This window comes from Phalacrocorax aristotelis, chromosome 9 (assembly GCF_949628215.1).
Source record: "Phalacrocorax aristotelis chromosome 9, bGulAri2.1, whole genome shotgun sequence".
Taxonomy (NCBI): Eukaryota; Metazoa; Chordata; class Aves; order Suliformes; family Phalacrocoracidae; genus Phalacrocorax; species Phalacrocorax aristotelis.
Window position 1 is genome coordinate 35,475,678 of NC_134284.1, and position 25,066 is coordinate 35,500,743.

The 25,066-nt window shown below is 47.3% G+C and overlaps 1 protein-coding gene across 3 annotated transcripts in view; it reads left to right on the top strand.

Annotated features, from left to right (window-relative positions):
• The window catches only part of NIN (ninein), a 61,743-nt gene that overhangs the window by 22,370 nt on the left and 14,307 nt on the right, over window positions 1-25,066 (top strand). For 2 of the 3 annotated variants that reach the window (XM_075104367.1, XM_075104368.1), the window contains exons 5-22: window positions 3,565-3,604; window positions 5,213-5,403; window positions 6,574-6,720; window positions 7,589-7,756; window positions 9,020-9,156; window positions 10,516-10,656; window positions 10,834-11,008; window positions 11,765-11,875; window positions 12,713-12,802; window positions 13,937-14,090; window positions 14,414-14,535; window positions 16,465-16,991; window positions 17,737-19,797; window positions 20,967-21,092; window positions 21,731-21,800; window positions 22,774-22,989; window positions 23,371-23,484; window positions 24,583-24,705. In XM_075104367.1, coding sequence (XP_074960468.1) covers window positions 3,565-3,604; window positions 5,213-5,403; window positions 6,574-6,720; window positions 7,589-7,756; window positions 9,020-9,156; window positions 10,516-10,656; window positions 10,834-11,008; window positions 11,765-11,875; window positions 12,713-12,802; window positions 13,937-14,090; window positions 14,414-14,535; window positions 16,465-16,991; window positions 17,737-19,797; window positions 20,967-21,092; window positions 21,731-21,800; window positions 22,774-22,989; window positions 23,371-23,484; window positions 24,583-24,705 — 4,713 coding nt within the window. The remainder of the gene's footprint in view (window positions 1-3,564; window positions 3,605-5,212; window positions 5,404-6,573; window positions 6,721-7,588; window positions 7,757-9,019; window positions 9,157-10,515; window positions 10,657-10,833; window positions 11,009-11,764; window positions 11,876-12,712; window positions 12,803-13,936; window positions 14,091-14,413; window positions 14,536-16,464; window positions 16,992-17,736; window positions 19,798-20,966; window positions 21,093-21,730; window positions 21,801-22,773; window positions 22,990-23,370; window positions 23,485-24,582; window positions 24,706-25,066) is intronic. The other variant, XM_075104369.1, reaches the window with a different exon arrangement.

The following is a 25,066-nucleotide window of genomic DNA, read 5'->3' on the forward strand; positions in this document are numbered from 1 at the left end:
GAGAAACGAGTGGCTCTGGCAGCTTTATGGATGTGGTGCTAATGGAGCTGCAGCCATGAAAGTGCGTAGGAATGCGATGTGGAAGCTTGTGGTGGTCAAAGCTGTGCATCTCTAGCTCTGGCTGTCATTTGAGCTTGTTTGTCCTAAACCCTTGCTACGGGTGATAGGTTTTGTTGGGCTTTCAAGCCTGTGGCAGCTGAGAGCTGGCCCCGTGTACTTGGGAAGTGCTGTGACCTTGCTTTTGTTTCCTCTTCGCCTTGCATTACACCTGTTGATGATGATGATTACATCTGTGCAGCGGCGGTGGTGGTGCAGGGTTGGGATGGGGAGCAGGTTTGGTGGCCATGGGGTACTAACCCCAATCTGGGGGTCGGGCAGCAGCACCCTTTGGCTCATGGGTTCCGAGCAGCACGCCCTGGGTACGCAGCTAGATGTGGCCAGTATTAAGGCCATGCTGACTTCCAAACCTCAGCATAGGGCATCTCTGTCATCTCCCCTTCCCCAGCTGCTGGTTCTGCTCTGGGAAAGGTCCCTCCTACTTGCAGGTTGTAGAAACTGCTGTTATGTTCCAGCTCCATCCCTTCAGTGCCCACTGAAGCCACTCGCTCTCCAGAAATCCATGTGTTTGCTTCTGCATAGGGTGGTTTCGAGCATGGCCTCTCAGAGCAAAACCTTCTGGGAGGGTCAGGCTGAAACCCTTTGTCTTCAGGTTCTCAATGTACAAATGTGAGGCTCCCAAAGTGCAACTGTCCTGTGATGCCAGGATCTGCAAATAACAGCTCAGGAGAGTGCTTAGTCCCCCCCCGAAGTGTATTTATGATGTGGCTCTTGTGCTTTGCAGCTGAAGGTAATTTGCAAAGCAGGTTGTGGAGATTTGCTGTCTTTCAGGGGTCTCTGCTCTGGCTCCTCAGACCAGCGAGCTTATCTCTGGGCAAGCATGCGGGGAGGGAAAAATGGGGGCTGTCAGTTTTGGTACGAAGTCTCACCTTGCCGTGTGCAGAGCAGAACAGGCTCAGTGTGTGCTCCTGATCGTCATTTTAATTAGCAATATATTCTGCCAGAGAACAAAGGTCTGTCTCGCTGAAGCAGATGGCGGGGGGGGGGAAGAGGTTGCTGCCTTGTGGGGAGAGGCCACTGCAAGCAAATGGCACAGGCTGCAGATGCTCGCCCGCACCCCGAGTTGGAGGGCGGCGAACACTGAAAGCCGCGGCCATCTGCTCCTCAGCCCGGCCGAGCACGCGCCTGCCCAAATAATAACGCATTCCTGGGATCGCCGCTCCTCGCAGCCCGCCGATGCGTGTGACCCGCATCCAGCTGTAGCTCCACCGGGGCCGGGGGAACAATGCCGTGCCTGACATCGGGATGCGCCGTCCCCCCGTGCCCACCCCCGCCCTTCTTTGTCCTCCCGCCGGCGGTGGCCGACCCCAAGCCCCCGTCGCACAAAGGGACCCCCTTGCCCTCCACAGTGGGGCCCCGGCACCGGGAGGGAGGTCACACGAGTTCCCTGGTGTCGGTGGCAGTGGGATACCAGCCTGCAGCGCCGCCCCCCCCCCCCCCCCCCCCCATTCAGCCTTTTCAGGTTGTTGGTATTTATTGAATTATCATGTGCTGTGGTTTGGGGTTCTTAGTTTTGAGGCAAGTCCTTGAAGTGAGAGGTTCTGGTGGTAAATGGTTTAGATCTGATTCTATATAAAAATATATATGTTGCTTATGCAAAAAGACTTGGACACAGTAGTGGACACCCCCACCCCCAAACATCACTGCCCATATTCCCCTTGGTGTGTCCCCCCAAGGACCTGGTCTGCCTTGATATACCATCAGGACAAGCACAGAAAAAGCAGGAGCTGAGGCAACAGGTACCATCAAATTACTGTCTGCAAAGGCAGAAAACAGCCTGTGTTCTCAAAAATGCATGAGCTGACACCATCCCAGCCCGTAAGTGCCCGTAGTAAGCTACCACCCTGCGGTATTATGTATGTTCTTGGCTTTATCCAGAACATTCAGCAAAGCCGCAGGCTCCAGCCCTGCCTGGGACCTGCCTCCACCAGGCTGATTTCTTCCTGAAGCCTGCCTGGGAAAGCAAAGGTTAAGCCCCCTCTCCATCCGAGGCTCTCCCTGACTCCTGCCCTGTGACTGGCCCCAAAAGCAGAGGGGTACAGTGAGATGCTGCAGCAGCAAACGGCCCTCGCCTGGTCCAGCAGATGAAATGGGAGCAAGCAGCAGAGCTAAAAAAAGTCCAGTGAACTAATCCAGTTTCCATGGTAATGTAGATTAATGGCTTTTAGCTGTAATCTGAATGAGACGTATTGAACTTTTATATGATGATTTAGAGCCTCTTTATGTCCTGGGTGACTTTGACTTCAAATCCATCAGTCACGTGCATGCAGAAGTATCCACTTGTAACGGTGGAGAAGGAACATCTGCTGATGCTGTTGCTAAACCAGAAGTTAATATTGCTGAGCATCATGTGTGAGTAAATACCCTTGGCTGGTACAAGGGTGGTAGAGACAAGACAATGTGTAGTACATGGGGAAATCACTTTAAACAACATACTTCTGCCCTGCTCCCGGTGCCGCCTGAGCTGACATGGTATTGCCACAGAGGAAGTGGGATGGCTTAAAACCAGCAAAGAGTATGTGCTTTTTCTCTAGCTAGCTCAGCGCAGAGCTTGTTGGCAGAACAGTTCTGTCTCCTGGCCTAGAGCTACAGTTGGAGGTGTTTTGGAGTGGGCTTGGCCAAGTGTGGGCTGCTGGCCCTGGAGCTCTGCAGGCAGATGGGGACCCCTTGTCAAAAGGGAAAGCAAAAAGCAGCAAAAGCTTCATTTCCCAAATCATCCGTGCTCTGGAAGCAGATGTCCCGATCGTGCTCACGGGTTCACTGCAGCTTAATTACTTGTCATGGATGTGCGTTCCCTGGTGCCCAGGATGCCCATGCTCTGCGGCTGGTGTGGATGACATGCGATCATCCGCAGAGGGGAGCAGGGCCGTGGGGTGGTGGTGTGCCACAGCGGTTTCTGTCAAGGGCTACCCGTGATGGGGGATGCTTAAGACTCGAAGTGTGCTGTGCTCACGTCCTGGCTCGCAGGCTAGCTGCGTACGAGACCTGTGGGCCATTCTGCAATGGGAAAATAGGGTGCTGGAAGGAAAGGATAACCCAAACTCAGATGGTTCCTATATGCAGCTCGTGATCGTCCTTGCATCCTCATCATCTTGACCATCGATACCTCTAAGACAAGCAGCATGGTGTGCTTAGAGGGCAAATTTCTCCCTCCCTCCCCATTGAACTGCTGAGCTCTGATCTGTCACCTCTCATGGGTTGCTTGCGGGGCTTTAGGCATCTTTTGCTGCAGCTGTGGTTTATTCCCACCAAAGCACCTTCCTTGCCAGAAACAGGCAGCATCAAAGAGCCGTGGCTTGCCAGCCCAGCCCATGGGGAGCAGGGAGATGAAAGCCTGGCGGCGTTGCTGGAGCCCTGTAGCTCGTTTGAAGCTGATTGCAGAGTGTCTTTAATGTGGGTGATGTCTTGCAATAGTAATAACTCAGGAACCTTTTGTTTTCTCCCCAGCACTGGAAGACGCGAGACAGTGAGGAATATGAGGCCGAGGGTAAGAGCAAGCAGCAACATTTGTATGGGCTTATTCTCTTTTCAGCTTTGAAGGTGAATAAGGAGCACTTTGATGGTCTTGGGCCAGCTGGGTGGACTGGGGAGTCCCAGCCTGGCACAGTGCAGAGCTCGGGAAGGTGTGCATGGGGCAAGCAAGCCCTGGTCTGGGAATGAAAGCTAAAGCGGGGCTCCCTGGAGGGCACAGTCTTGTGTCTTACCCTCTCTGCCCTCTCTTCTTCCTCCTCTCCGGTGTAGAGGCTGCTCTGCTGCAGGTGCTCCTGGTCTCCCTGGCCCCTGCATCCCCAGAGCAGCAGTCGGGGCTGGTCCTGCTCCCTGCTCCTGCCCTGGAGGCTGCAGGGCTGCTGGCTGTAGTGGAGCACAGTAGGCACTAGATGTCAGCACAGACCAGTCATTAAATGCTTCCTAATTCTCCTATAGGGGAGAGCGGGGTGACCCCCGGGGTGCAGAGAGGGTGCCCGTCCTCCACAGCAGCACCTCGGGGGCTGAGCAGGGACAGCGGTGGGATGTCCTGCTTTGCTCTGGGATGTGGCTAAAGGTTTTCTACCGCTGTTTCAGGCAGGGATGCTCGAGAGGGGCTCAGCAACGTTAGCTAACAGTGTCACAGCAAGCTCCTCTGCGTGCTGCTGCTGTCACTAGGCTGGCAGGTTTTGGCACTAACCCTCAGAACCACCTGCAACATGCAAAGATGTATTTATAATGAAGCCATGCAACTTCTAATTGCTTCAACACCTCAGCTGCTCTCTAACCCCTACCTTGTCCACTGAGACCAAATTTTTGCTCCAAAAGCCAACTTTCCAGTGCTGGGATGAGGTAGCAGATGCAAGGAGGTGGCCTTGCAGCTGAGCAAGCTCTGACTGTTTTGTGTCTGGTAGCTCTGTGAGTATTTCCAGCTGGGTGAGACTGCACTCTGGGTGTTAGCTGGAGGTAGAGGAAATGTGTTCAGCTGAAGGCTATTACGGTTTTTTCCTCTCCCTGAAGGGGTGTTTGGAACCACTTAGATGAAAGTGTATGCTACAGTTTACATTCAAAGGGGATGAGAGTTTAGGCAGCTCCACCAGGGGGGTGACATTTATGGAGAGAGGCAACCACTAATGTTCTGGATCTGGTCAAGATATGTATGGATATGCAACTTGCTCAGTCCTCTCCCTTGGTCTCATAACTACCCAGAAGAGGAAGGGTCCCTTCTCCATCCATGTCAGTGGCTGGGCTTCTCCTGGCCGCCAGCCCACGTTGGCCATTGGACTCATCCACATCCCTGGAGATGCCCGTGGTTGTAGCTCACCCTGTGCATGGATATGAGGTTCCCTTGCCTGTGGTGGCACGTGTGACTCAAATGCTGAGCAGGAATTGCTCCTTCTGGTAGGGTCTGATAGCTGGGCTGGTGCCGGTAGCCGTACCCCAAAATTACAAGTGTGCTCTGTGCAGGATGAGGTAAGGCAAAGGGTCCCATGGGGTCTGATGAGCAAGAAGGGAGGGTCTGCCCACTGCAGCAGCAAGTCCCCTGTGATGTGCAAAACCCCCAGTTCTTCTGGTGATCACTCATGTGCGGCAGATGGGCAGAAACCAGAGCAGTTTCCCCCATTTCCAGGGCAGTTGCGCTTCTGGAACCCAGATGACCTGAACGCCTCCCCTGGAGCATCGCTGCCCACCCCAGACTGGATAGAGGAGAAACTGCAGGAGGTCTGCGAGCACCTGGGCATCACCAGGGATGGCCACCTGAACCGGAAAAAGCTCATCTCCATTTGCGAGCAGTATGGGCTCCAGATGGCGGCCGGGGAGGTGAGAAGCTGTGTACGGACCCACCTGCACCAGCACGTGTACCCGGGTTTTAGTGTGACCCCCATAAAATCTGTCCCGCGGTTGACCGCAAGCCTAAAGCACAAGTGCTGGTTAACAGGTTGCCGCTTGGAAAGTGGTTTTCAGCTCCAACTTGTGGCTTTCCAGCGAGTTTGTTGGTGTCGAGCCATCAGATGTGGGAGGCTGCTCTGGTAGAAGGCAGCTGCCAGCCTTACGGACACCATGGCGTGCATGTCTCCTCATGCAATCGCAGAGTAAACTGGAATTTAAAAACATATCCGAGATTCCAAGCATGTCTCCTTAATCCCAGAAATCTTCTAGCTAGATGGTAAATATGGGTTAAAGTATTCATAGATGGTTGCTTTTGACTTTGAGAAGGCCTGCGGGCAGTTTCTGTCCTCCACGAAGAGTCCACAAGAAAACTATTTCTTTAGCAAAAAAAGTCTTTTGTCAGTTTAGGAGTTAGCTTTGTAAAAAGAAAAAGTTACTGTTTTGCATCTTAAAATAACATGGCTTGTAATAACTTCCTTCATAAAACATGTTCCTGAGCAGCTATTCCTTTGCAGCATTTGCAACAAAATGTTTTCAGGATATTAAGGCAAGAAAATGAGAAAAAAAAAACCAAACCTGTAGACAAAGAAATAGCAAGGGGACTAATCTTAACATCTGTGGTCCTAATAAGGTTGGTCTTGCTTTTCAGAAAGCAGTCTGCCCTGAAGCATAAAACGGATTTATTATAACCTTGCAGTGCCTGACTGTGGTTTTTTGCCTCTTCACTTCACAAGCTGCTGGGGTTTTGGTATCTGTCTCACTACCTTGAATTCCTGAGGTCACCCTGTGTCGAGAGCAGAATGAAACGAGTTGGGTTTTTTTTATGCTGCCTTGCAAGATGGAGGCTCCAAGATGACCAGGAGCTTCCTCACTTTTACAGGCAGGATTTTGGTAGTGTATGTGGCTCTGCCATTTCCTATACCAAGGTTGCTGTACCAGCGTTAGGCTGATGCAATGGTCCAGGTAATTCTCTCTTGCTTTCCTCTTGTGTTTTTTTTTTTTGTAGAGCCTTAGGGAATAGGATGATTTCTGCTATGCCAAATTGTTGTCATGGTGTTTTTGTCAATAGCAGATGGCATTTCTATCCCCTGCCGCTTGCAGGTGCTTGAAGAGGTGCTCCATAACTTGGAGCAAGACGGCACCATGAGCGTAGAGGACTTCTTCTATGGTTTGTTTAAAAATGGAAAATCGCTGACACCCTCGGCATCTACTCCATACAGACAGCTGAAACGACACCTCTCCATGCAGGTGAGGAACTGAGGTGGATCCTGGGGTAAAAGCAGAGGAGGGGGGAAAGTCCTAGGTAAATTCCACCTAGCCTGTCTCCTCGTCGTCTTCCACATCTGTCCCTGTGGTGGGCAGCCTTGGAGGCGGTGGCAGCGAGCCGCTGTTCCCCTGCCCTGCCAGGGAGCGGAGCAGAGCCGGGGATGCCCCGGTGAGCCCAGCAGCACTGTGGGCCCCACTGCCTCTGCCCCGGGCGAGAGCGATGGGGTGAAGCTGCTGCAGGTTCCCTCTGGGTGCGTTGGGTTGTGTGGGGGATAACGCAGAAAACACCCTCATGATAAAGGGGAGATGGCTCGCCTTTAGTGTGGCTTGGAGATGGCTCTTGCAAGCTGCAAAGTGCTCTAAGTAAATGGTATAATCTGGATGCAGGGGGAGGTGGTGGTCTAGGGTAGGCTGGAGACCATGGGCATACAGGTCCCACATCTCTAATGTTTTTCTCTATTTTTTGAGAGAGTTTCAAATCTGCTACCTGTCTTTGCCTGGAAGCTGAGGGCTATAGCAAAAGCGCTGTGCATATGCTCCCTGCAGCCCTTTCAGGGGAGGTGACACTCGAAACCAAAAATGGGCAGTGGAAAACACTTTTGGAGCATTGAGGATAGCTCTGAACTGTTTCTCCTCAGATTTATTTTAAACCTAGTTGCCCTGCGGTGCCATGAGGTCAGCAGCAGTGCTCCTGCTGGGAAGCTGCTTGGCAGCGAGGCAGAGCAGACCTTAATCCTTAATCTCCAGAGTACTGTTAGCAAAATTACATTTGTAAGCCTTTCTCGTCACGGGGTGGCCAGATGCCTGGCTCTGCCCGTGCCCTGTCACACCCTCTCCCCTCTCCTGGCAGTCCTTCGATGAAAGCGGGAGGCGCACGACCACCCCCTCGGCCATGCCCAGCACCGTCGGCTTCTGCCTCTTCTCCAGCCTGGACGACGGGATGGGCTATGGGTGTGTGGAGGGCGTCCTCGACTGCTGGCACCAGGAGGGCATAGAGAACAGCCAGGAGATCCTGAAGGTAACCAGCAGCTCCGCTTCACCCCTTTTTGCCTTCCCCCCCCCCCCCCCTCCCCCAGTGTGGGATGCTGGACTGTAGCTGGATTATTTTTTCCCCTTTAAAATTCCTAGTGCCTTAACTGTTCTGGGAAACTTCTCATAAATTCCTTTATTGAAATGATGGTGTATCCCAGAGAGCTAGAAATTACTGAGAAAAATGTAACGTGACTTCCAGCTTAGCTCAAAGAGGTCACCTATATTTGTAGAAAGCAATTTAATTCCTTTACCTCACTTAATAGCTGCTCCTGCAAACCTTTTAGCACTGGGATGACCTGAATTATTCCTTGTGCTGAGGTTGAGGACAGCACTTGAAACCCTGCCCAGTAATTAGTGTTTTATTATACAGAGTAAAAGGGTAATGGGGGTTGCAAATCAGGTATGTGAAGTAAACCCCCATCCCTGTCCATCTCGCTAGAAGCTGTGGGTGGGAGAGGATAATTTCACGTGTCTGTTCTCACACCATTGCTGGGTTCCTGGCAGTGATGATCACAGATTTCTCTTGCCATTTAATGCCCGCATTAGGAATATCCAGGTTGTAATAACCTCTGCCATTGCTCAGGCTTTAAAACTCACTTGTAGCCTGGGCTTGTACAAGCCAGCTTGATAACCTGGTACGGCTTTCACCAGACTCGGGTGATACGCCTTTGCTTGTTGCTTTCCACTGGTAACTTGCTTTATTACTGGTGTCACCAGAGTGGTTTCTCCAGTGTTTGCAGTGTTTCAGCCCCACCGCTAGCCCTTCTGCGCCCCACTTTGTGCTCCTGCAGAGTTAAGTTGAAGGAAATTACAAGCGGTTGCTGATAATTTATTTTCAAAGAGGTGGGATCTTTGCTGTCAAATACCTCCTACAAGGCTTCTTCTGTGTTGTCTCTATTGCAAGAGCTGGTTTTGTTTAACATGAACGCCTTCAAGCTCCTTCTTGCAGCATTTGAATATGTGAAAAGGCCAGTATAGTTAGGTCTTCTAGAGAATTACTACTTCTAATCAGGCATGGGCTTAATTTCCTGTTGGTCTCAGCACAACCAGGACACTTTCCATCTCCACAGGTGGCAGCAGCTCTTTAACGTAGGATGGTGGCAGAGATGTCTGGTTTATTGCCCCGCAGGCATTTGTGACAGATTAATCAGCAAGCAAAGATCTTTTCTAAGCCTCCTTATTTTATTCTGTTGCTTTGTGTTGCAGGGCAGGAAAGCTCATTCTGCTCTAACCCTGTGGTGTTTTGCAGGCTCTGGATTTCAGCTTGGATGGGAAGGTGAACTTGACAGAGTTGACGCTGGCGCTAGAAAACGAGCTTTTAATAACGAAGAACGGAGTCCACCAGGCAGCCCTGGCAAGCTTCAAAACGGAGATCAGACACTTGCTGTAAGTCACCAGGATCGCCGGCTCTGCCGCTTGCTCCTTGCTCTCTCCGTTTTGCCAAGCAGGAGCTTAAGTAGCAGCTGATTCATGGCAGTTCGTAGCACCTCTCCAAGCGGCACCGCCGTTTTGCTGGAAGGTTAGGTTCTCTGTTAGCTTGGTCAGAAACTTCCAACTCTCTCATTCAGCACAGGTAAAACACTCAAACCTAAGAATTGTAGAAAAATATATTAAAAAAAAAAAAAAATCCAAGAGCCCCACTGTGCCGTCTGGACATGGTCTTTGCAATCTGCCATGGTCATTGATGGCCAAGGAACGCAAAATTTAAGACAGGCTCATGCAATCTGACAAGCAGTACCTTTAATCCTAACTGATTTCTTGCAGTAGTGTAACGTAGGTTTTGCCACGTGACAGAGGTGTGGGTGAGGTACAAAACCACCGTGCACCCCCACTTCTTTCATTTGAAAGTCAGCACCGTTTGACTTTGCACTGGACTTGCTGTGCAAGCTCCTCTGGTGAGAGAGCATAGACTTCCCTGTATGTATTTCCCTGTGTGTATATTTATTTACTTATACATGTGTACTACCAAAGCTCAAATATTTCTTCCCACACACCAATCGATCATCTTCTCCACCCCACTCTGGAGACCCTGGCTCTAAGCCCTGCACCCTCAGTTTTGCATTGGTTCCTTCCCATCGTGTAACTGTTTCATCCATCTGCCACGTGCACAAGCTCCAGTTGTTAGTGATGTTTTGTTTGTGCTGTATATCTTTGAATAGTTTAATATTTATCAGCTTATGCATCTACCTCCATGCAATAGGCTGACTTTTGCTGGTCATTAAGGCTGCACGTGTTCTGTTAACTTGCTGGCTTACCACTTGTGCTTGCAAGCTGCCCACGTCGCTTGCATGAAACCTCACAAGATGAGGCTTCCTGCTGTTTGTTTGCATCTACATGTCTAAATGCCTTTTTATGTTCACTCAGTGGAGAGATTTGTTGTCGAGTTCCTACCAAGAAAGCTGCTCAATGTAGCAGATCTTACAAACCTGTGATCACAACCGGATGGGATGTAGCGTAAGGATGAAGTAGTAAAGGTAATAAAATGATGAGAACAAGTAAATGAGGCAGAAAGTGTCCCCAGCCACAGCTGAGGAGCTCACGCGTTGAGGTCTCGGGACCTATGGGGATAGCAAGGCAGGTCCAAAGCTATGTATGCAAGTTCATACCTAGTGACTAACTGCAGCTGATGATAAAAGACCCTTGGAGAGCTTTCTGAGCTGTTCTTCTCTGCAAGCCTCTTGCAAATACCCTCTCTGGGGGTGCTGGGAAGGGTGACCTAATCCAGGCTGACTCTGCTCACCTTAGGGAGAGGCTTGACCAAGTGGCCAGAGAGAAGGAGAAGCTGCGGTCAGACTTGGAAAAAGCCGAAAAGCTGAAATCCCTGATGGCCTCTGAAGTGGACGACCACCATGCCGCGATTGAGCGCCGGAATGAGTACAACCTCAGGTAGGGCACCCCAGTTCACCCCTTCCCTCCTCTTTGGGACCACTGCCGCAGCATTGCAGGGACTTGGTGACTGAGGTAGTGGCTTTGTGCCTGCTGATTACCACCAAGCTTCACTCGCCGTGGTATTTGCTAACTGCTCCTCTTCATGAGCTTTTCTTACCTCTGACACTTCCTTAGGAAGCTGGACGAGGAGTACAAGGAACGAATTGCAGCTCTAAAGAACGAGCTCCGGAGAGAGCGGGAGCAAATCCTGCAGCAGGCTAATAAACAGCGGCTGGAGCTGGAGCAGGAGATAGAAAAGCTGAAAACCGATGAGAACTACATTCGGGACCGCCTGGCCCTTTCCCTGAAGGTAATGGGGACTAAATGAAGCCAGCCTTTTCCCCTAAAAGGCAAGGATGCCCAGAAGTGAGAGGCGATACTTGCAACGTAGTCCTTGAGAGGACGTGTTAGTGCGTGCTGAGCTAGCTGAAAGTAACTTGAGCAGCAAGATAGAGGCATATCCATGAAAACTATTTTTTGGGTCACCTCGATAGGTTCGTCCTTGGATTCATAAGGCTCCAGTTCAAATCTCTGCTGCCATCAAGTGCAGAGTGTGCGTGTATACAGCTATCGGATGGGCTGTCTGCCCTGTGGGCTGCTTGGCTGTCTAGCCAGGAGATAATTTGGCTTGACAAAGTTTAAAATATTGCTTTAAAAACAAACAAAAACCCTTCTAAAGCAAGCTTGCTGTTATGCTTTTGGTAATTTTTCTGCTGCCTAATACAATGGTATCGCTCACCCACGACCCCGCAGACTCACATCTTTTTTTCTGGACGTCTTTTTAAAATATTGAAGTCACCACGCTTTTTCTCACTGCTCCCTTACCATATAATTGCCTCTTGCTCAGTTAGCTCAGCCAGCTGCAGGCCCCATGTTCACGCTTGCTGTTTTGCTGCGGCAAGAGAAGTTGCACGTGCGTGAATTCACAATTCCTGTCTTCGGCTGAAGCTCGTAACAGTGTCATGCTCTGACTTGACTGGGGATTACTCTTTTCTAATGAGTTACCTCGTGCTAATGTTTTCTGTCTCCAAATGCTGAGGCTGTTGGGGGGTTTTGTTTCGTCCAGGAGAACAGCCGCCTGGAAAGCGAACTATTGGAAACGGGAGAAAAACTGGCAGAGTATGAAAGTTTGGCAAGCAAACTGCAGAGGAACTTGGAAAACGTCCTGGCTGAGAAGGTAAATCCTCCTTTTCCCAGTACGTGTCCAGAATTAAATTGCTTTTCAGTGACTACTCTCTAGCTACCAATTTAACTGATAGCCGAGGCTCTTGGGGTCCTGCTCCAGATGTGACCAAGGCACAGCCTGCCTTGTTGACTTGCACTGCCTGCTTGACTTCCAGTTAAGGAAGTTAAAGATCCGTTCCACCTTAGCTGTAGTTTTATACGAATTAGGAGTAGGGAGCCTTACAGCAAAGCCATCATCCCACAGATCTGCAGGGATTCTTTTCCCCAGCATATAGAATCATTAAGGTTGGAAAAGACCTCTAGGATCATCAAATCCAACTGCCAACCCAACACTACCATGAAGACAGACCTAATGTGCAGGCCCTTTTTAGGGAAGATGATACATAAGGTGTTAGATGTTACGCGGCATCTCTGCTAAACTTCGATGAAAATCGAGGTGAACAGCTGATCGTGGTTGTATTACAATAAACTCATCAGAATATCGGCTTCTGCAAAGGCATTTCTCTGTGTGTGCATCTGTAGACAAAGGCTGATACACTGGCATTCTTGCCCAGCATCTGCTTTCCAGGCTACTTTAAAGGTGTGATTAATTACCAAAATGAGACATGTATATGCTAAGCTAGAAAGCTGTGGTCTGCAATCGAAGTTAGCACGAGAGCTGTGGTGAGATGGCAGCTAGTACTTGTTAGGGAGGTTGCTTGTTCCCCACCAGCAGGGAAGAGTAGGGTAGAGGGCGCAGGCTGCAGGACTGGTTGCGAATGGCACCCGGGCTGTGATGGGCAGGGCTGTTTGGTGGAAGAGTAACTGGATCCCGTTCGTGCCGTTTCAGTTTGGTGACCTGGATCCCAGCAGTGCGGAGTTTTTCCTGCAGGAGGAGAGACTGGCGCAGATGAGAAGCGAGTACGAGCGGCAGTGCAGAGTAAGTAGAGCCCAGGGCTGGAGACCTGGCACCCATCCGCCCGTGTTCACCAAGAATGCCCTTACTGCAAGCTATGCACTAGCTGATTTCTGATTTATTAAATAAAAATTGCTCTAACTTGAATTCGGAGTTGGAGGAACTAACAGCAGAAATAGGATATATCTGAGTTTTGGTGGTTTCCAAAACACTAGTAGTTTCTTAAAACTGAAAACGTAAAGCTTGTCTCCTCCTCCCCAGATCTTGTATGGCAGAAATACTTCTTTAAGGTGGGCCTGCAAGTAGCTATTTACTTATCTGCTTTCTGATGGCTACTCTGGTTATGAGCATTAAGCTCATCTGTTCTGCACGATCCTTTTCAGTAAAGGACTACCTTGGCAAAAGGCTGTCTAATCTGAAATGGCACGATAGCTCCCTTAGGAAGCTGCAGCTTAAAAACAAAGATTTTCTAGAACTATTTGCTGAATTGATACTTCTTGATAAGAAGCTGCTTGAATATGCAATTGATTTTTTTTAGTACTGTCAGATACGAATCGGTACACTCAAGGTTCACTTTCTGAACCACTGACCTCTGCAGAATTGTGTGGTTACACATTCAGGGATTCATTTTTGTCAATAAACACCGTTCACTGAGCCGAGCGCATGGCATTTGGCACAAACACTTGGGATATTCTGCTTGGCAAGTGGGCGGTAGCACCAGATGGTAAATGCAGTAATGAGGATAACTTTCCTAATTTGATCTTTTGCTTCTGATTGATTTTTCAAGTAGATGTTTTTTGAGGAGGTATTTCTCCACTGTTTGCAAATGTTCCTAAAGTGCTGTTTGAAAAAAGGTCGTAGGAAGAAGGAATAAGGTGGAAGGTCCTGGAGCATGATATACTTTAGAGATGAATATGTTGAGGCGCTCAGTCTGAAGAAGCTTCTGCTGTTTTAGTACACATTGTTACTCGCACAGTTTGGAGCCTGGAGAAGGGTGGTGTTTTGCTGATGACTAACTGTGGCATGATGGCAGGATCATTGGCAAGTCTTTACCTTCTGTAATTCCCTCCTAAATGTCTCATCACGGAAGCGTGCTGATGTACAGAAGCTCAGCTGCTTTGGTTGCTTTCTCTCAGGCTTCTTTTCCCCCCCTCTCAGGAGCTGCAAGACCAGATAGATGAGCTGCACTCGGAGCTGGAGGAGTACCGTGCCCAAGGCAAAGTGCTCAGGCCTTCGCTGAAAAACTCGCTGTCAGAAGAGTTCGACATTGATATGAAAAGTCATGGCAATAGCGGTATTGAGCCTGACCAAGGTAAAGCACGTCTTCTGTATGACCAACTTCTGTGCTGTAGGTATTCATGGTAACATCTTAGAGGCAATTACATAAAAACTTTCCCAAACCTTCACAGCTTTCACAGGAAACACCACCTCCATTTTGCTATTTAACATTAAGTGGAATACGGCTGCTGTACTATATTCAAAGCTGAAACTAATATTTGCAGTTCCTTGTCTCTGTGTGTGATGGGAATCAGAGAGCTGCAAGCAGCTGCCTAAACAAATTTAAATTGATAAAATACATTCTCAACAGAATTATCTCTTTGGGCTTCAAGCATATGTATATAATTATTTTTAAAGGACTTGGTTCAGAAGACTGCAACCCATTAAATATGAGCATAGAGGCAGAAATGGCTATTGAACAAATGAAGGAGCAACATCACAGGGATCTACATCACCTCAAACAGGAGCTTGAAGACACAGTAAGCTATTTTACCTTAAAACAAACCTTGACAATGTTTCCAGCCTCTTCATACAACTTGGATGGTCTTGGATAAGGACTTTTTATTCCTGGACAAATTATAACCTTTCTGTGAACCTAAACCTCTACCTTCCCTGCTCCTTCTGCATGTTGCCCTGTGATGGAGAGGTGCTGGAGAGGGCTGAATGAATGCTGCAGACCCTAATAGGAGAGCAGTGAGCCTTTCCGAGGCAGTATTGCATTTTCTGTCTTGAAAGCCTGCTGCATCTGAACTAGCCACTTCGTTCCTGCTGGCATGGGATCATTGTGGGTTAGAAAGGCTGCTGACAGGAGTCTGCACTGCTAAACGCTGTGCTTGTGCTGTCTGGTGGCGTTGAAATGCGATCTGTGCTGTGGAAGTATGGAAACTCTGCTGTGACACCTGTGCTGCTGAAAGTGGGCGGTCAGCTCCCCGTTTTGTGGGTGTGAATATTGTGTTCAGGTTTGGGCCCCTCGGGACAAGAAGGCCCTGGAGGTGCCGGAGTGTGTCCAGAGAAGGGCAGCGGGGCTGGGGCAGGGTCTGGAGCACAAGTGTGCTGGGGGGCGGCTGGGGGAGCTGGGGGGGTTTAGCCTGGAGAAGGGCAGGCTGAGGGGAGCCCTTCTCGCTCTCTGCAGCTGCCTGAGAGGGGCCGGAGTGAGGGGGGGGCTGGTCTCTGCTCCCAAGTCACCAGTGACAGGATGAGAGGAAACGGCCTCAAGCTGTGTCAGGGGAGGTTTAGATGGATATTAGGGGAAATGTCTTTCTTGAGGGAGCGGTCAGGCACTGGCACAGGCTGCCCAGAGAGGTGGGGGAGTCACCATCCCTGGGGGTATTTAAAAGACATGTAGACATGGCACTTGGGGACATGGTTTAGGAGATGTATGGTGTTGGGTTGACAGTTGGACTTGGTGATCCTAGAGGTCTTTTCCAACCTTAATGATTCTATGAATCTATGATTTTCTGGATGTCCACCTGCAGATTAATCTTACCATGTGTACAGAAATATCTCCTTTGGCTCTACATGGGAAAAGCTTGGGTCAAGATGGGCTTATGAGGCTGGGGGCGCTCTGCTCCAGTGCCTACGTACAGTGCTAGGGCGAGCTGGCACAGCTTTGGGCACAGCACAACTCCTACCACCAGCCTATGCTAGCATCTGTGTCAGGGTCCTGGTGTTTCTAAGCAAGCGAGACCGGCCCTGCTCAGCAGGTGAGGTGCACTGGTGTAGAAGAGATGGCCAGGCTTGTTCTGCAAGAGTTGGTTCAGGACTAGAAATTGGGGGCTGTCTTGGGCTTCTCCTGCATCTGTCAGACCAGTGCCCATGTCCAGTTGAGAGATGGCCATATAATTATAATTGCTATGTAACGATAACCTATTCACTTCATGTATGGCATAACACAGGTATGCTGAAACTGTGTTGTGGCGAACCTGGGAATGGGAAAAGGGGACTGATAAAATATGACCCCAAAATCATTACTTTTTAACTTTTCCTTAAGGGTTTGTCTTATGACACTTGTGGTTTGGGTGGTTGTTTTTTTTTTTTTTAAAAAAAAACTCATCTGCCTCCTAATTTGGGAAAGGTTTTGAAAAAGTAATCAGCGAAATAAGACTCCATTTGTAATTTGCAAAACTGACTTAGGACTTAAGTTGTTAGTAGCTTCTTTTTTTCACAAATTTGTTTAATGGAAAAGCATGAATTTCACTGGCTTCTACATGATAATCATTTTTATCCCAGTAAGAAATTAAGCTGAGCACTTTAGCGTTCTTTGCAAAGGACATCAATATAAGATGCTAATGTGTAAACCAAAAAGTTCTGTAGAATATATGGAAATATACAATACAGAAATGTTGAAAAAACATCACTGTAAAACATTTCTGTAGAAAATGAACCACTCAAATCTGTCCTTTTTGTAGGTGAGCCATTATGAAAAGCAGCTAGATGAGACAAAAATCCATTGTGAGAAGGAGCAAGAGGATATGAGGAAGAGGTACGCTGAGGAGATAAACATCATGGAAAAGCAAATAACTGGCCTTAGAAATCAAATTGCAGAGCTGCAAGGAGAGGCAGCACTGCTCAGAGAACAGCAAGAAAAGCTTGTCTGTAAACATAATGATGAGAAGAAGAAATTAAAAATGAGTTTTGATGAGGAAAAAGCCAATCTGCAAGAAGTATTGAGGCAGGAGCATGAAGAAGATGTCAGAGCCAGACTGGAGCAGGTAAATGAGAAGTTCAGTCAAGAACGGGAAGAACTGATTCAAAATGGTGTCTGGGTGGAAGAAAAAATGAGGGGTTTGGTGCAGACGCTGCAGGAAGAGAAGGGAGAGCTGGAACGTGGCTTTCATGAGCAACTAAAAACGATGGCGGAGGTGCATGCCCTGGAGAAGGAAGAGCTCCAACAAGAGCTGCTGAGGAAGCACGAGCAGGAGCTGGAGGAGGAAAGGTGAGTGCCGCCGCTGGCGGGGACCGCAGTGGTGTACGCTGCCCTCGATGTCTTGGCATGGTGACCAAGGTGAACCCAGTGCAGAAATGACTCCTGATGCTTAATTCAAGTGTACTAATTGTCCAGTGCTGTTACCTGTTTTATTCCAGAACACCAGGCTGCTATCCAGGGGCTTTTTCTTCTGACCTTTCTCAAGCAGATATTTCTATTGATTTTTAGCTCGCCCAGAGGCAACAACAGCGTTAACGTTATAACCAGGCATGATTAATCTGAGTTCTGTTCAGGATCCCTGTGCTTTACAAATCCCTGCTTTGTACTTTTAAAGCATTGGGGTTTTCAGAATTCTTTTCTGAAGAAGTAAAGGGATGGCTGGCAAAGGCATTTAGCCAAGTTCAAGTGTCAAAAGAAGCTGAAACCACCCTGGGGTGACAGGAAGAGATGGGGGTGAGAATATCTGCCCCCACAGATCTGATGACAAGTATAGAAAGGCAGATGTTGTACATGAAACCTTTCTCTGGGGACATTTAATGAGTTACACTTTCCCAAGGCAATTTCTATTTCTGAAGTTTCAACAAATTGCCTCAAATTTCATTTTGGCTTTCAGAAACACCCGTCAAATAGTACTTCACCTAAAACTTAGTGAAAAAGTAATTTTTAAGCTTATTTTATTTAGCCTAAAAAGGCATTTGAATCTCTTTCTGAGTTAGCCCAGAGTTTAGTAATATCTTATGTTAACCATGTTTAGGAAAAAAATGGAAAGTGACTATAACAGAAGAGCATCTCACGCAGAAACTCAGTTTTCTGTTGAAACTCAAACACTTGTGAAAAAATATGAAGAAATGATCCAAAATCTGGAAGGACGTTACCAGCGAGAGTTGCGTGAACTTGCCGAACAGCAGAGAGAGGAGAAATCTCAGTGGGAGTTTGAGAAGGATGAAATTGCTCAGGAGGTTGCTGACGCTCATGAGCAACTGAAGGAAAGTCTGGCAAATGAAAAGGCTGTTTCTTCTGCCCTGACCCAGGAGAAAGATCTCCTGGAGAAAAACTTCAAGGAAGAAGTGAACAAGCTTGTGTGCGAGAGAGAGCAGCTTCAGAAGGAGTTGCGAGACCTGAGGAATGCTGCTGAGAAGCAAGAGAAGAAGCTGAATGATAAAATAACACAACTCCAAAATGACCACGAAAAAGAGCTAAAGAACAAAGAAGAGCATATATTCATGGTGGAGGAAAATGGGAAGCTGGTTAGGCAAAAGCTGGAGAGGCTTGACAGTGAATATAAGCGAGAGAAAGACCAACTCAATTCCAAACTTCTTGCTTTGGAGAGTTTAAACAAAGACATTTGTGTTAAAGCAGAAACGGAAAAGGCTGAGTTAAGTTTGGAAATCTCAAACCTTCAAGGGAAAATACAGAAATTGCAGTGGGAGACCCACAGTTTTTCTGCACTACAAAATCATTATAGGGTCCTGGAAAATGAGTATGCAAAAGCAAAGAGCAAAATTGCTTCTTTCTCTGGTGTGGCGCCTCTGGGAGATGATGCGGATGTCCTCTTAAATCTGCAGAAAGTGCACGAGCGAGCTGTGAAGGAAAATGTCAGAATGGCTGCTGAGATCGTCCGGCTGCAGCGCAGGCTGCAAGCTGCGGAGCGGGAGCCCCCGCAACCTCCCAGTCCCGGCTGCTCTGACTCGGGCTCAGAACGATCTCAGCTGCCAAATGAAATAGATCCCACTTTTGAAGGGTTGCCCAGCGATTGTAAAGATGCAGACAAGGGAACAGATTCGAGTGTCCTTCCGCTTTCGGAGGCTGATGTCACAGACCTGGAAGAAGTGACGGAGGGTGATTCGGATTTGGAGAAAGCATGTGTTAAAACCGGAGCGGGTGGCCGTGCACTCAAGGTGCAGGGGTGTCAGATGCAAGGAAGCAAAGCAGCGCTGGAAGCTGATGGCAATCAGGACTGTGACAAGAATCAAGAGCTGCTTTCTTGGGTGCCTCTGCTGCAAAAAAAGAGAGATCTCAAGAAAACTCTTCAGAGAGTTCCCAGACCAAAAATGCTACACAATGATGTTAAACAGCAGAAGGTTCATCTGCTAAATCACAGAATAGCTCCCAAAAATAACGGGTTTGTTTCTGATGCTTTGAAGCTGCAGGTTGAGCTTGAGAAGGCTGAAGAACTGAGTGAAGCTTCTCTCCAGCTTGATCGTGCTCCTGGGTCAACAAATGGTGACCTGAAAAGCGTAATAGCTCAGCTTTGGAAAAGGGTGGAAGAGTTGGAAGACAGATCAACGGCACAGGCTAAACTTCTGTCACTGCAAGAAGAAATTCAGGTAGAAAATGAGGATCTGAAATCTGAAATGATAAAGTTAATTGAAAAAAATAAAGTGCTGGAAGACAGCCTGCAAAAGCTGAGAAGCCTTCATTGTAAACTGGAAAGTATCAAGCTCAGAGAGGAAAACACACAGCTCCTCCAGAAAGTTAGAGAGTTGGAAGATGTCCAAGAAGAAGATGCACAAGGAAACGTAGACGCACACGGTGACAAGTTAAGACTGCGATGCCAGCTTGGGAAGCTGGAAGAACATGCCACCGCATTTACAGGTCAGCAAGACAAGCACGCCCAAAGCAACAGCACGGTGAGAGAAACACCGGCGGAAAAGAGAGAGCTGCAAGAGCCGGGCAGAAAGCTGAAGGAGAAAGCTGCTGCTCTGGTTAACCCGAACGACATGCATTTCCACAAAGAGAGAGAGGAGAGGAATACAGTGACGCACAGCTTACAAAGCACGTGCACTGAGCTGCAGCAAAAAGTTGATCTTCTGAGGTAACGTACGCTTGCAAAGCTGTGGGAAACGTGCCGGCCCCACGGTAATGAAATGTGCCGCTTAGAAACTAACCTAGCGTCCCACTCATCGCTTCGTAGCCGCCTGCCTGTCGTACGGTTGCTGCATTAACCACTGTAGTTTAACTTTGATTAGAAAACAGTGCCTTGGACTCTAACTACTAGCAAGCAGGCTGATTAATCGTGGATAACGACGGTTGAAATAAATGTGTGTGACTTACTCCTCTCTGACTGTGACCTAACGTGAATGGTAAAACAGGAGCAACCTGCCAGCTCTTCTCTCTGTGGATGTAGTCACCTTCACAGCGTGTAGTTTACTGTACATCAGAAAACCCTGTATTTTTATGTCCACAATACTATGGTAACACTTCCAGAATGCTTTTAGCTTTTACTAATATCACTTCTTCACTCGGTTTGCTCTCTTCTAGTACTGAATGTTACTTGGAATGCTAAAAGTGCTTCTATTTTTCTCAACATTCAAGTTGATACTAAAGAATTATGGTAACTTTTTTCCAAGCAGGAGCACTTAGTGTTAGGAATCCATCAGGTGTTTGACATGGTAAATACCATTATAACACAGAGGTTTTACCTACTTGTTTTTAACTGCTGTACTTCAGCAAGGATGTTCTTGGAGGCCATGAAGTGGCCACAAGTGGCTTAATTATTGTTCAGCACCGGGAAATTGTTTTCCAGGTATTACAGCACGGCTAAATTATGTCTTTACAGTCACCTCAGGACAGAAAAGGCACTTTCCAATGCTGCTGTGCCCAGCATACTGGACTCTAGAAACAGCTGGGGAAACAGCTTGCTCTCCTAGCAAGCTGCATAGTGTGGTGTTAAGCTGTTTATGTTGTTTGTAACTTAAGGAGCGAAAGGTATAGCACTATATTAGTGAGAAACTTTTATTAGGTATCTTAGATTTTAACTAAATTTATATGTACAAAAACATGCACGTAAAGCCATTTTTTCAGGGATCTGGGAAGCGCTCTTACTAAATGAAACTTAAAATCCATATACAGTTCATACATAAAAAGTCAATTGCAGCTTTGTTTGAAATATTACAGGTAGCTTAGGCTTGTAGTAATTTTTCTCCCTGTGGGCCTAAATGATATAAAGAAACAGTTTTCACTTGTCTTGTGTCTCTGCCACAGATGTGAAGCCGAGAAGCTCAGAGAAGAAAATGCTATTCTAAAAAATGAAGTGACCTTATTAAATGAAGAAGGTAGTGCTTCCAGCCTGAAACTGAGGGAGCTCAACGGATCCCAGGAAGAAATGTGGTAAGGATTTGATGGGGCACGTACCACATGTATGCCTTCAGGCCCTCGCTGCGGTGCAGACATGATGGTTATGTCCCTCCTCTCAAAGGTCCTTCATGTGTTAGATACTCTACAAAATTTGAAATGGGTTTATTCCATGGTGCCCACTGGAAATCCAGCTGGTTTGTCTATTCCTCGTCCCTGTCACCTGCCCCAGCTTGTCCTGCCCATTCCTAGAGCCAAAGCAGGGGCTTAGCTATAGGAGTTCAGATGACCCAGTAACTCATACAAACACAGGACCTACTTATGAGATGACCTGATGCAATTCTTGCTTCAGCAAAGGCAGAGCTTGTCGGGCGGGTGCAGCCTCAGAAAAGGCAGGAAGAGGTACAATGTGACAGTATTTGAGTGACTTGGTCTTCCGCAAGCAGATAACCATCCATGACCCTGGGAGTATTCTTCCCGCCTAGAAAAGAACTACAGGGAGTACTTTGAGGAACTGAGCACTTGCCAAGCCTATGCAAAACAGTGATGCTAAGCAATGAATAAATATCCAGAATTACCTTTTCTGGTGATGTCAAACCCAACCCGTTCTTGTAGGTGCGTCTATTAACAAGTGACCCTAATGCTAATGAGCTTTCATTTTTTTTTTTCCTTAGGCAAAAGATAGAGGCTGTGAGAAAGGAGAAAGTGGCCGTACAGAAGATGGTTGACAACCTGAAAAAGCAGGTATACAGACTGAGCCCATAACCTTCTCTGTAGATTTCATCACTGTACAAAAGCTGTTCCTTAGATGGTCACAAAGGCAGTAGAAAATGATGATTATATACATTTAAACTTTTGATGACTGTTCTCATTAACTCCTTGGGATTGATGAGGCTTGTTTTGATGTGATCAGAAGACAACTGCAAGGCTACTGTAACTATCTAGCTTACGGGCTTGAGAGCACTTTCCATAGTCAACTTGGGAAGTTTATTTAATAGATTTTTAACTTTATATTTCTATCTTTTGTAGTTTTTGTGGGTAATACTCTGCAGTAGCCCATGGGAAACAGAGGTTATGTGACTCAGCCTCTACTTATTTCCCAGCTGCCTGGGTCTAGGAATGCTGCCAGCTGTGACCCTTTGCTTGTATCCGTGAGAATGCAGCTTTTATTTTAAGGGAGGTTTGTTATGCTAGGCAAAGTAGAAGGTTTAAGTAGCTCTTACATTCATGTCCTCCTTAGTATCGCTTAGTAAAATTCTGCTTGCTCAGAATAATCTACTAGATCACCAGCATAACCCTCAAAATATACATCAGCACGGCAAAGGGAAGGAGGAAGAGAGTGGTTTGCTGGGTGACTGATATTGTAGCTGATGTAATTGAGGCCAATTATGAGAAATTAACAGTGTTTGAGGCTGACCATGCATGCAACAGGCCATCAGGAGGACTCCTACTCCTAAATATGGTTCTACTTGATCTGGCCTAAAATTAGGGCATGGAGCAAGTTAAATAGCACTGCTTTATTTCCCTATTGCTACCAGGGTCATGACTGTTACGTAGAGTACAGTTAACAGCTATGCCCCACTGTCCCAGGCCACCACTGAACTGGAGTGACGCTTGTCAGGTTTTTTTAGTCATCTTAATAGATTTTTTTTTAGGTTTTTTCTTTCTCATCCCTGGTGTAAAAGCATTCATAACTGACACTGCTGTCCCAATTCAGGTGGCAGATTTGAAGACCAGGAACCAGGAGCTGGACTCTGAAAATACAGAACTTAGCCAGAGGAACTCCAAAAGTCAAGCAGATGTGCAGGATCTTAATCAACAGCTGGCAAGGGTGCTCAAGCAAAAGGAAAGGGAAGTGGGAAAATGTACCCTGGAAGAATGGGAAAAAGAGAGACTGGTACTGAAAGAGGAACTGGAAAACTCCAAAGTAAAGGTATGGGGTTACATCATCTCTAACCATATGAAACAACTGAACTTTTAGGAATGCACAGGTGCTACGGAATTAGCATCCCTTTCTTGAGCCACACGTGGTCTTTCAAAGCTGAACTTTCCTTAGTACTAGCTGCAAACGTACATGCGTGCAGCAGTGGGGGTGGAAGGAAAGCATGGCAGCAGCCAAAAGCAGGGAGGTAGAAGTGTGCAGGTTTGCCTTGAAAATGGAGCTTAGTGATGTCAAATATTTACCTGCGCTTTCCAGCATGCCTGTTCTGTTCAGTCCAGTGCCAGCCCAGCTCTAACCCGTGCCACTGGCTGCAGCATCCTCTGGCTTACCTTCGTTACTCTCTGTGTCTCTGAGCTTTTTTATTTTTTGCAGTCATCAAATATGGTGTCTTCCTTGGAGATGGAGCTGTCAAAAATGAAGGTGCAAGCTCATATATTGGAGCAGGAGAACCACATCCTTAAGCAGGAACTCGAGAAGACAAAACAGGTATGGCATCCTGTTGAGTGCCAGCAGATAATGCCGGCTGTCTCTTAGTGTGCCCTGCTCTCTTGCCGAGTTGGAAATACTTAATTTCTTTAAAGAAAGGCATAACAGTAGGGGAATAGAAATTTTCTTGAAACAGTCTCCAGGTACAATGCACAATTGTTCAGATACGGTTGGTTTCACTTAACCTTTGCCAAAAGGTCTTCCTGAGTAGTGATTCTACAAAGACAGGCTTTGACAACGCAGACAAAGATGTAAAGCTCTAATCAAGGAATAGACAGGGCTGTTCTGGTTTGTGCAGATGGGATAGGCAGGGGGACATTTTCCTGTGTAACTAGTGATAGCCATATAGCTCAGTTTAAGGACTGGTCTCTTCCAGCATGTCCTCTCAGGTTTGGCAGGAGGAATTCTTTCTATCTGGAGACTTTGTCTCACAACTTCTGAGGACGATTTCCTGGAGGGCTTGGTTATTGCCTGTGTAAGCATGGTTCAACTGGCGGTAAATATATGCTAACAAACATGGATAATGAAGGCTACAGATGAATTAGCTCCCCTATTAGGGCTCCACACAGTAATTTTCTTTACAATGTAAAGCACTCCTTTGATGCACCCAATGCTTAGGATTGATAATGGTCTTAATAAGCAAAAGATGATGAGGCCTATTCAGTAAAGAGTGGATTGGGGCTTGAGTGTAATTAAAGCAGAAGATGGAGCAAGCAAAGACAGAACAGCACAGGAGAAGGCAGAGTGTAAGGTAAGGCACTGCGTCAAACAGGAAAAGGATCAGAAATCAGCAGTACAGTATATTTTTTTTGTCCCCCTTTCACGGAAGAGGCAGAGAAAAGATGAGCCCTAAAGCAAATCCAAGGGATCACAGGGCAATTAGGAATCCTTAGCATTGCTGTTGCAGGAAGGATGCCCTGAATCATATCAATGATACTCATATATGATCATTCGTACCAAACTGCAGTATGCTCCCCTCTCTTCTGCTCTACCCGGAGTGGGATGCTTGGCCCAGAGGAGAAGAGAAAGCTTTGTCTAACACTTGCATGCAAAATTCAGAAATGACACAAACACCACTGAGAGGTTTGTTTTCCACAGCTGCCCAGGTGTCCTGATCTCTCAGACCTTCAAAATGAAGTGTCGAGCTTAATTACTAAAAATGAAAAGCTGCAGAAAGAAAAAGAAGCCCTGAGTGAGGAATTAAACAGATGCATTGATAAGGTAAGAAAGAATTGCAAATCCACATCACTACCTTCATGCTTTAACAGGCTGTTAAAATTTTTATATCACTATCTGTATCACCCTGACCTGTAAAACTACTCCGGATTTTTTTCTTACCTTCAAGCCAGATAAAGGCTTATGTGCCACTGTCTTTTTTTTTTCCTAGCTGGTCTTAGAGAGGAAGCTTAAATTCTGGAGCACAGCTTCACTCTGATTATGCAGAAAATTCCAAACATTGCAAGGAACAGAGGCCTGGATATAAATATTGCAGCAGGACAAGGAAGACAGTGTTCCTGCACTTTTATTGCAACCCTAACATAACTCTGAACTCAAGCAGTGTAGCTAATATGTGCACTATAAA